This window comes from Galeopterus variegatus, unplaced genomic scaffold (genome assembly GCF_000696425.1).
Source record: "Galeopterus variegatus unplaced genomic scaffold, G_variegatus-3.0.2 Scaffold217, whole genome shotgun sequence".
NCBI classification, from domain to species: Eukaryota; Metazoa; Chordata; class Mammalia; order Dermoptera; family Cynocephalidae; genus Galeopterus; species Galeopterus variegatus.
In genome coordinates this window covers 749,283-762,066 of record NW_007726328.1, presented here as the reverse complement: position 1 = coordinate 762,066, position 12,784 = coordinate 749,283, and the positions used below count along the sequence as shown (strand labels likewise).

The 12,784-nt window shown below is 40.8% G+C and overlaps 1 protein-coding gene across 1 annotated transcript in view; it reads left to right on the top strand.

The window, feature by feature from the left end:
• Positions 1 to 12,784, top strand: part of RASEF (RAS and EF-hand domain containing) — a 92,515-nt gene that overhangs the window by 961 nt on the left and 78,770 nt on the right. The window contains exon 2 of the mRNA XM_008566003.1: positions 12,317 to 12,773. Within this exon, the coding sequence (XP_008564225.1) occupies positions 12,317 to 12,773 (457 nt within the window). The remainder of the gene's footprint in view (positions 1 to 12,316; positions 12,774 to 12,784) is intronic.

Below are 12,784 nucleotides of genomic sequence, written 5' to 3'. Positions count from 1 at the left end.
CGGCAACGGGATCACAACCCTCGGTGTTGCTCCCGCGCCTCGCTCAGCCAGTGAGCGGGAACCGGTCTGTATGTGGGATCCGAACCCTCAGGCGGGAGCGCCGCCGCGCTTCCCAAGCGGCGCACTATCCAGTGCGCCACCGGGCCGGTCCGTAATGACTTTACTTCTTTCCTTGCAAGCTGAATTATTATTTTTAATTGTTTTGAAGAATTTTTAGAGGTGCTGAAAGTAGAGGACTGGTTTGAAAATAAGGCGATTCCATGTCAGTGCATAAAGTTAACTTGTGCTGTGGGAATACGTGAACTGTGCCCTTCTCTTACTTCCTACAGTGCAGGGGTGGCAAACTTTTTCTGTAGAGCCAGAGAAGCACCATTTTAGGCTTTGCAGGCCACATGTGTGTATCACAGCTACTCAGTTGTGCTCTTGCAGTGTGAAAGCAAATGGTCATGACCATGTTCCAATAAAACTTGATTTATGAACACTGAAATTTGAATTTTGTATAATTTTCACATGTCCCCAAATATTTCTCTTTCAATTTTTTTCAACCATTTATAATCAGAAAAGCCATTTTCAGTACATGAGCCCTACAAAAGCAGGGGGTAGGTTGGAGGTGCAGACATCTGCTTAAGAGTGTTTCTCATGGTAGGGTCCAACACCCTTTCCTTTGGCATACAGTTCGTCTTTAGATATTCTAACTGTTCCCTCACTAAACACATGCTCATGTGATGAATTTTTAAAATATTTTCATTATACCCAAGTTTGATGCTATCTTTTTCCTCTGAGAAACATAAACTACTAGTCAGAGTTTTCCGAAAGAATTTTCATGCACTTATCATGCTTAGAATCTAGGTTCAAATGTATTCTCTCCTCATTAACTGTGGTCCTTTCTTTTCTTTTTTTTTTAGATTGAAGATTCTCCATCTCAATGGCTGCATGATCACTCCAGGCCTGAGCAACATAAAAGATGCCTACAAAGGAGTCAGATTATTTCATGACTCTTCTGTTTTTACCTGTAATATTTTTTTTTTCCTTTTTTGTCTTTTTTCGTGACCGGCAACGGATCGCAACCCTCAGTGTCGCACCCGTACCGGACCGGGACCGGCAACGGGATCACAATCCTCGGTGTTGCACCCACACCTCGCTCAGCCAGTGAGCGGGAACCGGTCTGTATGTGGGATCCGAACCCTCGGCGGGAGTGCTACCGCGCTTCCCAAGTGGCGCACTGTAGCAGTGCGCCACCGGGCTGGCCCTACCTGTAATATTTTTAAGAAAATAGAATTCTACCAACAAAGACCTTGACAATATACTTGGTTAATTATGCCCAGAATTTTTTCCAATTAAAATGAGGCAGGGCCGGCCCCGTGGTGCACTCCGGAGAGTGCAGCGCTGGGAGCGCAGTGCTGCTCCCGCCGCGGGTTCAGATCCTATATAGGAATGGCCGGTGCGTTCACTGGCTGAGCACCGGTCACGAAAAAGACAAAAAAAAAAAAAAAAATGAGGCATAAATTATTTTTGAGTTTAGAGGGAGATAGGTTATTAAGAAATAATTGCATGTGAAATTTCAGTATCATATAAAAAATAATGCATTTTGTATGCCAAACAATTCCTCCCCCCTCCTCCAAATAATGATAAAGTAAAAGCTTACAAAATCTTAATATTGGTATTTTCTTCTTTGTTTGCATTGTTTGTTTATAATGTATTTAAACACTTACTTGAGATTACTAATTGGCACACTGCAATCTGCTTTTCTTCAGTCACTCAACATATCTTGAGTGAAGAATAAGTCAGGTAATCCTGAAAGGAATATTTACTCTTTTATACCCCATAACTATTTAGTTGTATGCACAGCATCTTTCTATGTACCATAGCAATGTCAAATGCAGTGTTGATTTCTGCAGGACTTGTGCCAGGACACTGCAGTGGCTTCCAGATAGCCCATGTATCACATAGGTCCTTTCTTAACTGCAGACACCACCACACACTTAGAGTTGAATCTCTGGAGAGAATATTTCATACCAAGAAAGTGGTTGTGCACTGCTTTAGCTGGGTTACCCAGACACTGAGATGAGGATTCATGTGAATGCAGAAGGTTAGAGGGGAGGTAGAACTGGGGTGGGAAGGAGGATAAGCCACAGTGCAACGCTGACAACAGGCACTGTCACTGGAGGTGGGGGTGGCGTGACTTTGTCTCAGTCTCACTGCTGAAGATTGTGTGAGTCAACCTCAGAGTTGTTCTTCATAGAGGGCAAAGGACTTGGGGTACTTAATCACACCATGCATTTTTCAAGGACTACTTCTGGAGGGGACACAAATTGCAGACACATATGGCTCTCTGGACCATAGGCAAAGCAAACTCAAGCAGCCTGAGGACAGTGCTCCAACAAGTGATGCAGGGCTGGTTACTGGGTGGAAATGCACAGGTGACCTAAGGGGTTGGGCAGACAGGACAGCGTCTGCTACATGCATGATAGAGGGAAGCATGCGGAAAACTTGAATTGGGTGATCTGGGTTTGAATCCTAGTTCTCCTGGCTATGTGATTTTAGTTACACTGCTCAATTTGAGGCTTAGTTTTCTTGTCTCTAAAATGGGGAAACCTACCTTATGAAGGATGTTTAAAAGATAAATAAGATAACATGCTGGCAAGGTAGGGAAAAGATCCTGGGCAGAAGGAACAGCATGCAGGAAGTATGGAGTCTTAAAAAGAGTGTTTAATGTTTGGGAAACAGTATGGCTGGAGTCAGGGCACACATGCAGAAGGTATAGTGGTGGGAATGGGGTCCTCTGGGGACACTTAGGAGGGAGGCCTAATCTCATTTAGGAAGGTCAGGAAAATGATACCTAATTTGAGGACAAAAGCAGAGAACGGGGATATGTGGTCAATGCAGTGAACTGAGCTGATGTGGGAAATACCTCTCCCACTTCAAACATACAGACAAAATAAAGCAAAATAAAAAATAAAAGATAGGAAAAAATAAAACAAAATGGGTGTAATATGAAGCCAAACTCAGGCAAGAAGGTATGGTAGGTTAAAGATGACTTCAAATTCTTTACTACCCTCCCATGACCCTGTTGAGAGGTGGAGACTAATCTCCCTCCTGTTGAGTCTGGGTTGGCCTTAGTGACTTGCTTGACCAATAGAAGGTGACAGAACTAACCTTCTAGGACTTCCCAGATTAGGCCATAAGAAGACTTGCAACTTTGGCCCAAGACTCTTTCAACAAACACTCTTGGAGCCCTGAGCCACCATTTTATTTTTTTATTTTTTAAATTTTTTAAATTTTATTTTATTTTGTCAATATACAATGTGGTTGATTATTGTGTCCAATTATGGAAACTTCCCTCCCTCATCCCTCTCCCCCCTCCCTCCCAAAAATGTCCTTTCTGTTCACTTGTCGTATCAACTTCAAGGAATTGTAATTGTTGTGTCTTCATCCCTCCCACCCTCATTGTTTGTGTATTTGTTTATTTTTATCTCCCACAAATAAGTGAGAACGTGTTATTTCTCTGTCTGTGCCTGACTTGTTTCACTTAATATAATTCTCTCTATGTCCATCCATGTCGCTGCAAATGGCAGTGTTTCATTCTTTTTTATAGCAGAGTAGTATTCCATTGTGTAGATATACCACATTTTCTGTATCCACTCATCTGATGATGGACATTTGGGCTGGTTCCAACTCTAAGCTATTGTACATAGTGCTGTGACGGACACTGGAGAACAGGAATACCTTCGACTTGATGATTTCCATTCCTCTGGGTATATTCCCAGCAGTGGGATAGCTGGATCATATGGTAGATCTATCTGCAATTGTTTGGGGAATCTCCATACCATTTTCCATAGAGGCTGCACCATTTTGCAGTTCCACCAACAATGTAGGAGAGTTCCTTTTTCTGTGCAACCTCGCCAGCATTTATCATTCACAGTCTTTTGGATATTAGCCATCCTAACTGGAGTGAGATGGTATCTCAAAGTGGTTTTGATTTGCATTTCCCAATGCTGAGTGATCTTTAGCATTTTTTCATATGACTGTTGGCCTTTCGTATATCTTCCTTTGAGAAATGCCTATTTAACTCTTTTTGAAAAGATAAATAAAATTGACAAACCATTAGCATGGCTAACTAAAAAAAGAAGACAGAAGATTCAAATAACAAAAATTAGAAATGAAAAAGGTGATATTACAACTGATACATCTGAAATACAAGGAATCATTCGAGACTACTATAAACAACTATATGCCAACAAATTTGAAAATCTGGAGGAAATGGATAAATTTCTGGACACACACAAGCTCCCAAAACTGAGCCAAGAAGACGTAGAAAATCTGAACAGACCAATAACAATAAAGGAGATTGAAGCTGTTATGAGACGGCTCCCAACAAAGAAAAGCCCAGGATCAGGTGGATTTACAGCAGAATTTTACCAAACATTCAAAGAGGAATTGACACCAATTCTTTACAAACTATTCCAAAAGATTGAAACAGAGGCAAATCTCCCAAACTCATTCTATGAAGCAAACATCATCCTGATACCAAAACCAGGTAAAGATACAACTAAAAAAGAAAACTACAGGCCAATATCCTTGATGAATATAGATGCAAAAATCCTCAATAACACTAGCTAACAGAATACAGCAACACATACGTAAAATTATTCACCACGATCTAGTGCGATTCATCCCAGGGATGCAAGGTTGGTTCAACATACGCAAATCAATAAATGTGATACACCACATCAAAAAAATCAAACACAAAGATCATTTGATCATCTCTATAGATGCTGAAAAAGCATTTGATAAAATTCAACATTCATTCATGACAAAGACCCTCTATAAGTTAGGTATAGATGGAAAGTATCTCAACATAATTAAAGCCATATATGATAAACCCACCATTTAAGAAGCCCAATTACCCTGACGGAAAGACCATGTGAAGAAACCCTGATACCATGTGGAAAAGGAGAGTTGGATTAAAATGAAAATCAGTATAATTCATCACATTAACAGAATTAAGGGGCAAAAACCAATAAAGGGCATCTACAACAAAAACAAAAGCAAGACAAAACAACCTATAGTTAACATCACAATTAATGGTGAGAGATTAAATGATTTCTCCCTGTAATTGGAGACAAAGCAAGGCTATCTGTTCTTACTCCTGCAATTCTACATTGTACTAGAAGTCCAAACCAATGCAACAAAGCAAGAAAATGAAATAGAAGATGAATGGATTGAAAATAAAGAAGTAAAACTGTCTTTTTTTTTCACAGATGACATGATTGTGTATAGAGAAAAATTTAAGAATTCTACAAAATAGTCACTAGAATTAATAAGTGAGCTTAGCAAGATCTCAGAATATATGTGTATCATTATACAAAAATCAATTGAGTTTTTATATACTGGCAACAAATAATTGGAAATTGAAATTAAAAGTACAACATTTTTCACAATAGCATAAAAAACCAGGATATACTTAGGGATAAATTGAACAAAACATGTGGAAGACCTGTAAATCATAACCCACACAACATTGTTGGGAGAAATTAAAGGAGACTTAAGTAAACAGAAATATATCATGCTTATTAATTGGCAGACTCAATATAGTTATCAATTGCTTCAAAAATAGATCTATAAGATTCAACACAATCACAATGTCAGCAGAATATATTTTTGTATAAATTGACAAATTAATCTTAAAATTATATATGGCAATATACAAAACTAGGAATATTCAAAACAACTTTGAAAAAGAATAACAAATTTGGAGGAGAATGGATACTACTTGATTTTTTTTTTTTTTTTCCTTTTTGTCTTTTTCCGTGTCCGGCAACGGATCGCAACCCTCAGTGTCACCCCCGTACCGGACCGGACCGGCAACGGGATTGCAACCCTCGGTGTTGCTCCTGCGCCTCGCTCAGCCAGTGAGTGTGAACCGGTCTGTATGTGGGATCCGAACCCTCGGCGGGAGCGCCACCACGCTCCCAAGCGGCGCACTATAGCAGTGCGCCACCGGGCCGGCATGATTTTGAGACATATTCAACCTATTATTAAGCAACATAATCAAGACCATACGGTATTGGTGAAAAGACAGATAGACAAATCGACAGAAAGGAATGCAAGGCCCAGAAATAGACCCAGACATATATGGTCATTTGATTTCTGGCAAAGGTTATCCAATGGGGAGAAGATAGTTTTTCAAAAAATAATGCTGGAAAAACTGGATATCCCTATGGAAAAAAATTAACTTCAACTTCTAACTCACCCTGTATACAAAAATTAGCATGAAATGGATCATAGATGCAATAGTAAATGATAAATATATATTTCTAGAGCAAAACATAAGGGATATCTTTGCACTCTTGGTAGACAGAAGCTTCTTAGATGGGTCACCAAAATACCATAAAAGACAAGCTAAAACTATCTGCTCTTCAAAAGATACCATTAAGAAAATAAAAAGATGAAGCATAGAGTGGGAGAAGATTTCAAATTACATATATGTGATAGAGGACTCTTACAACTCAGTAAGATGACAGCCCAATACAAAATGGGCAAATGATTTGAAATAGACATTTCACAAAAGAAGATTCAAGAATGGCTGATAAGCATATGAAAAGTTGTGTAAAATTACTACTCATCAGGGAAATGCAAATTAAAACTATACTGGGATGCACAGCCACAAAAAACATCCATCAGATTTGCTAAAATTAAAAAGACTGATACTACCAAGGGTTGGCAAGGACATGGGGCAACTAGAACTCTCACACTGCCGGTGGGAAATGTAAAATTGTACAATCACTTTGGAAAGCACCCAATTGCTTACAAAGCTAAACGTGCACCTAGGAAGATGCCCAAGAAATATAAAAACAAATGTTTCTTCATACAAAGACATGTACAGGAATAGTCAGCAGTTTTATTCATAATAGCCCAAACCTGGAAATAACCCAAAGGCCAATCAATGAAGAAATGGACAAACACTCTGGTACAATGTATAATGTAATCCTACTTGTTATTAGAAAGGAATGAATTACTGAAATATGCAAAAATATGAATTAATCTTAAAGTCTTATGCTGAGTAAAAGAAGCCAGGCATGGAAGAGTACAGACTGTATGATTCTATTTAGATGAAAATTCCACAATCACATTACATTTATAGTGAACAAGAAATAACTTCTCTCAGTAGCAGTGGTCAAACTGTCAAGTTTATGCTGAAGAATCTTAAGTGGGATCTTCCTTGGGTAAAACTTCCTCACAGTTTTATAACAAATTCTTTATTTTTCTTCTCTAGGGTGATATTTACTTTAAAGGCTTTAACAGATTTTATTTGCAAAAAGTTTTACCAATTACAGTTGGGCGATATTCAATAGCTTATGTTTACAAGGCCAAAAATGAAAGTTCTCAAAAGCTACTTTAACTTAAAATCGCATGACAAATAGTTTCCAGAGGTACGTGTCATGTTTTGCTACCAGCCCTTGTCAGAGTTTTGATTCTTCAAACTTTGCCTACTTCCTGCTTTCTCTTCAAGAAAGTTTACATTTGTGTTTCTGTTTACTATTGCTGTCAACAAATGACCACAGCTTAAAACAACACCCACGTATCACCTCACAGGTCTTCAGGTCAGAAGTCCAGGAACTGTGTAACTGGGTTCTCCGCCCAGGGTTTCCCAAGGCTGAAATCAAGGTGTCGATTTCCAGCTGGGGTTGTGTTCTCATCCGGAAGCTCAGAGCCCTCTTTGGAGCCCATTCATGTTGTTGGCAGGATTCAATTCCTTGGGGTTGTAGGACTGGGGTCCCTGTTTTCTTGCTGGCTGTCAGCCAGGGGTCATCCTCAGCTCCTCGGGGCCACCCTCAGGTCCTCGCTACCTTGCCTTCTTGTGACATGGCAGCTCACTTACTCAAAGGTAGCCGGGGAACGGAGTATCATATAACACATATAATCACAGGAGTGACTATCCCATCATATTCCTGCTCACTCTGGAAAGAAGGTCCTGCTCACAGATCCTGCTCACTCTGAAAAGGAGGGTATTACGTACAGCGTGAACACCAAGGGGTGGAAATTTAGGGGTCATTGTAGAATTCTTCTTACCAGTTTGCTTTCCTCGCTGTGGAAAAGTTGAACTGAGGTCCCAGTATTTTCACTGGATTTGATTTCTCTCTTTCTATACTTCCTGTGTTAGTAATATAAAATACAGACGTTCGTCTCAACAGAGACAGCAAGCTGTATGAGGCATGCAGTTTGTTAATGTGGGAAAATGACACATGCGCTTTGCTCAGTCATCACATAATGGGATCAGAAATTTGAAACTCCACCTTCTCACTCAGTTCTAGTAATGAACGCCAGCTCTGCTCTTGTTTGCCGTATTAAACTGGTGTTTGATGTTTGGAACATTACAGAGATATTTAATTTTTTACAATGCAAGATTTACCAAAATCTGATAACTGTCTACACAACACATACACGACAATACTCTACGTCATTCAAGGAGAAGTTCAACTTCATTCAAAGGAGAAGTTCAACTGGGTCTATAATGCTTTATTGAAAAAGAAAGTTCTGAAACAAATATAATCAAATGTTCACAACTGCTAATCCTCAATATGGGTAAGTAGGTGTCAGTGTTTTCTCTTTTTATATGCTTTACATACAGGGTAAGTAGATCACTATATGTTTGCTGACACATTCCTCTTTACAAAATCTTCAACATTTTTCCTATCATTTCCTGAGGAACAGTAAAAGCCGTGAGTAGATACTCATGAGAAAATTAAGACTCAAGCTCTTGCAGGGGTGCATATGTTTCAGAGTGTTCCTGAACCTACTAATTGGTCCCTCAGTGGTATATTGCCATTATTTGGATATCTAGATCCATCTTGACTGGCACATCAGATCTTTCTGGGGCACAGTAACTGCAGTGTGAAGTCCTGCTCTGAGGAAGGGTCTCATACCTGAAGGAAATCCTACACGGTAGATTACAATAGGCTTCCATTAAAAGCTTCTCCTACTTGCCCAGTGAAAAGCAGGTTAAGGGGGTGGTGCTCATTCCTGCTGTGGGAATTTGGGCCAATTTATGATGCAGTGACAAGGGATCATTTCTCATGACTCACCACCCTAGTCATCGTTGAACATGAGATTCCCCAAGGTATGTTCTCAGAGCACTACCTCTGTGGGAAGCTCATAGAAATGGAAACCAAACCATACTAAAACCTAAAAGCTTCCATAGCCAAATACATTTAGGAAATATTAAACAGCTTTCTTTACCTCATCCAAGAAGGAAAACGGTAGGATTCTTTTCAAAGTTTATCTGTTTTACAAATGTATTTGATCACAAAACTCTTCCTTTCCAATGGTATCTTTTCACTACTTGGAGAAACATGCTCAAACAAGATTACCTCTGATTTTTAAAATCCCTGAGCAGCCAGAAGAGCAAGCTGATCTTTCTAGAAGTCATGCTGATAACTATGGGCAAGCTCTCCTTACCTACCAATTCATTGGCTCTCAAAGGCTGCTCTGTTATCTCCAGTTCTTGTTAGCTGTTTCTGGATGCTAAGATAAAAAGGAAGTGCCTCTTATTTCTTTATGTTTCTTGAAAAATAATTAGAGAAGATTATATAACCTTGGCTTTCTCCTGAATATATTGCTAGGGATATTCAAAAGCATTCTTACAGCCTGTTACTTGAGCTGACATAATACAAGCTAAGCAATGTATTTGTATGTGACAGGTCACAATGAAATTGTGGACACTTTGGTAGGTAAAGCAGGATCCAGTTCTTCTACTGAAGCTGGAAAATGGTTTGTTTAGGCAGAAGAGAAAAGCTAAAGAATTTGTTTGATATTTACATTTCGTATTGATTATAAGGAGCTATCAAGTTAATCATGTGAAGAAATGTGGCTTATTTGGGGGACAGTGGAATCCTTGATGGAGACTAAAGGGAGAAATGTTTGGATCCATATGGCAGATCCAAATCGCAGGTAGTTTGAATGCCCAGATGAGAAGGTTACCCTTGGTTGTCTTTTTATTGGGACACCACTGGGGTTTATGAGCTCGGGTGCAGGCTTTCTCCATCTCAGCACTATTGACATTTCTGGCCACATAATCCTTTGTAATGGGGGAAATGGAAGGCGCTAGCCTGTGCATCACAGGATATTTAGAAGCACCCCTGGTATTTGTCTATAAGATGCCAGTAACATTTCCGCCTTGTTAAATTAAGACAGCCACAAATGTCTCCAGACATTGCCAAATGTCCCCTGGAGGAAAAAACTGCCGCCTGATCAAGAACCACTGAGTTGGAGAATGACAATAACTGTTGTGTCTGAAGGACTGTCCAGCTGTGGCTGCGCAGGCATAGAATGAACAGATGGATAGTAGGACAAGAGCTGGGAAGAATATATTGGAAGCTATCCCAGTACCCTAGCTGTGGTATATTGTTATAGTGAGGGCCTCCAATGAAGTACATCTCCCTGTAACCCACGGCCTTGTGTAGTCCCCTCCCATGTTGACTTGGGGCTTGGCCATGTGACTTGCTTTGGTCAATCAATATCAGCAAACATGACACAAGCTGAGGCTTGATAAGCACTTGTGCATTGGGGCTTACCCTCTTGAAATATTGCCACCTCATGACAATGCCCGTGTTAGCCTCCTGAAGACACACGCCAAGCCAACAGTCAGAACCACCTTCCAGACATGTGAGTTAGGCCTTCTAAGACCATCCAGCCCCAAATGAGTCACCATGACAATGACCACCTGAATGATCCCAGGCAAGCCAGGAGAAAAACCACCCAGCTGAGTCCTGTCCAAATTGATGACAATGGAATTATGAACAAATACAATGATTGTTGTTCTAAATCACTACATGTTGGTTACGTTGTAATACAGTTATATATAACTAATATAGTAGGTCTAGAGTACATTAATATCAGTGGAAATAAGAAGATGGATGCAAAAGACATTTGGAATAATCCGTGTTTCTTGATAAGTCTTCAATAAAGTGGTTTGGGGAAAGGGCAAATCAGGTAGAATATAAGAATTCAAAAATAATGAGCACAAAACTCAGAGTGAAAATTCAGGAATAAAGTGTGAGCAGCCTTCAAGAAAGCACTTCTGCTTAAGCTGTTAAATATTATTAACTCATCTATTTTGAAGGACACAGATATTTATTAATTTAAAGATTCAGTTTAATAAATATATTTGTAAAGCTTTAAAGGCATTACTAGCTAGCCACTGTTTACTTTATATGGAAAAATCAATCCTTAGAATAAACAGGAAAGCACACAAACTCAAAATCAATAACAATTTTTATTGCACCAGTGATAAAATTCATTTCAATGTATCAGCTGTCCAATTGTACAGAACTATATTCACTTAGCAATTAGGTTGCTAAGACCAGGGCTTCTAATGGAATGCCTCTCATAATTTACCACTTAAGTTTGCAGATGGAGGTTATCAGTGGTATTTACAGCTTAATAGATGCTGTGAGTGTTGACTATAATTACTGTACAATTGAAGGAAGAGTTCCTCAGATATTTAGCACTTAGCTTTTTGTTTAAGCACGTTAGCTTGGAGAGAATGTTTCAATCAAATCTCCTCCTTGATTATCATATTTTAAAAATCAAAGCAACAAGTGATAAAGAGAATCCAGAATGAAATGAAAGGGAATCACAGAGTCATGATTAAAAGAAACGATGGTAAATAACAGAAAGACTAAAATGCAGAGGGAATGGATAGTGTGAATAAAGTAAAAAACAACCCAAATGTATTTTCACAGGCTAGGAGAGTCACCAAAGGGGACACGTACACATGCCATATGACAGACTGAGCGTCCCCTGGACACAGGAGGACAGATTTTTAAAAAGATCTCAAATCCATTCAGTGGTCAGTGTTAGAGAAACAACAGCACTGTTGAAACTGCGGCAGCCTGGTTGTGCCACCTTCTACCCACGGCCTCCGGTTTCACCCGGGGGCTGGGACCCGGGCAGTTTGCCAATTTGGCATCCTCTGTGATCGTTTTTGGATTTGCTGTTTTCCTAAGATTACGTAGTGTTTAAAATCAAAGAGTAACGCACCTTTGGATATATAATTTCCATGAGGTTTGTTTAAAGAAAACAAAACCAAAGCGAAATGGTCTCCGTTTAAAGAATGCCGCCTGCCAAGCGACTTTGGAGGACAGAAGGACTGAGAAAAATTGTTTGGATTTTGGGGTCTGGAGGATCTACACGATTTCCCGTGTACGTTATTAACTAGTGGCACCTCAGTGCTGGACGACTCGAAGACGTTAAGGAAAGCCAGTGAAATCAGAGGGTGGTGTCTTCTGGTCAACCTTGTACTTTGGTTTGTCAGGAAACTCGTACATTGAGAAGTTTCCCAAGTTTCCTGAATTCGAAGAGAGCCACATGCACGTAACGCTAACCGGTTGGGGGTCCTACCCCGACCTGCCCTACCCCTCCCCGGGGTTGGTTAGCGTCCCACGCCCGTGCCAGCAGCACGTCTGCGGGGACCTGAGCGCTGGGCTTGACCGGAGCCAACAGTGTCCGGGCCGGAGGGCGAGGCCACCGCAGCCCCTCCAGCTGCTGGCAGGTCCCCGGCTCCTCTACGGAAGACTCCGGAAGGCGTGGCAACCAGGGCCAGGCGTTCCTGCCCCTCCCCGGCTGGGCGGAGCCGACCCCGCCAGGGCAGCGGCGAATGCCACCGCGCCGCGCGGAGCGGGGACCAGGGGCGCGCCCTGCGCTCCCGGGGCCTGCAGGGGGACCGGCCTCCCAGCGCGCGCGCGGCCTCCCCGACCTGCCCCGACGTTTCCGCAAGCGGCCA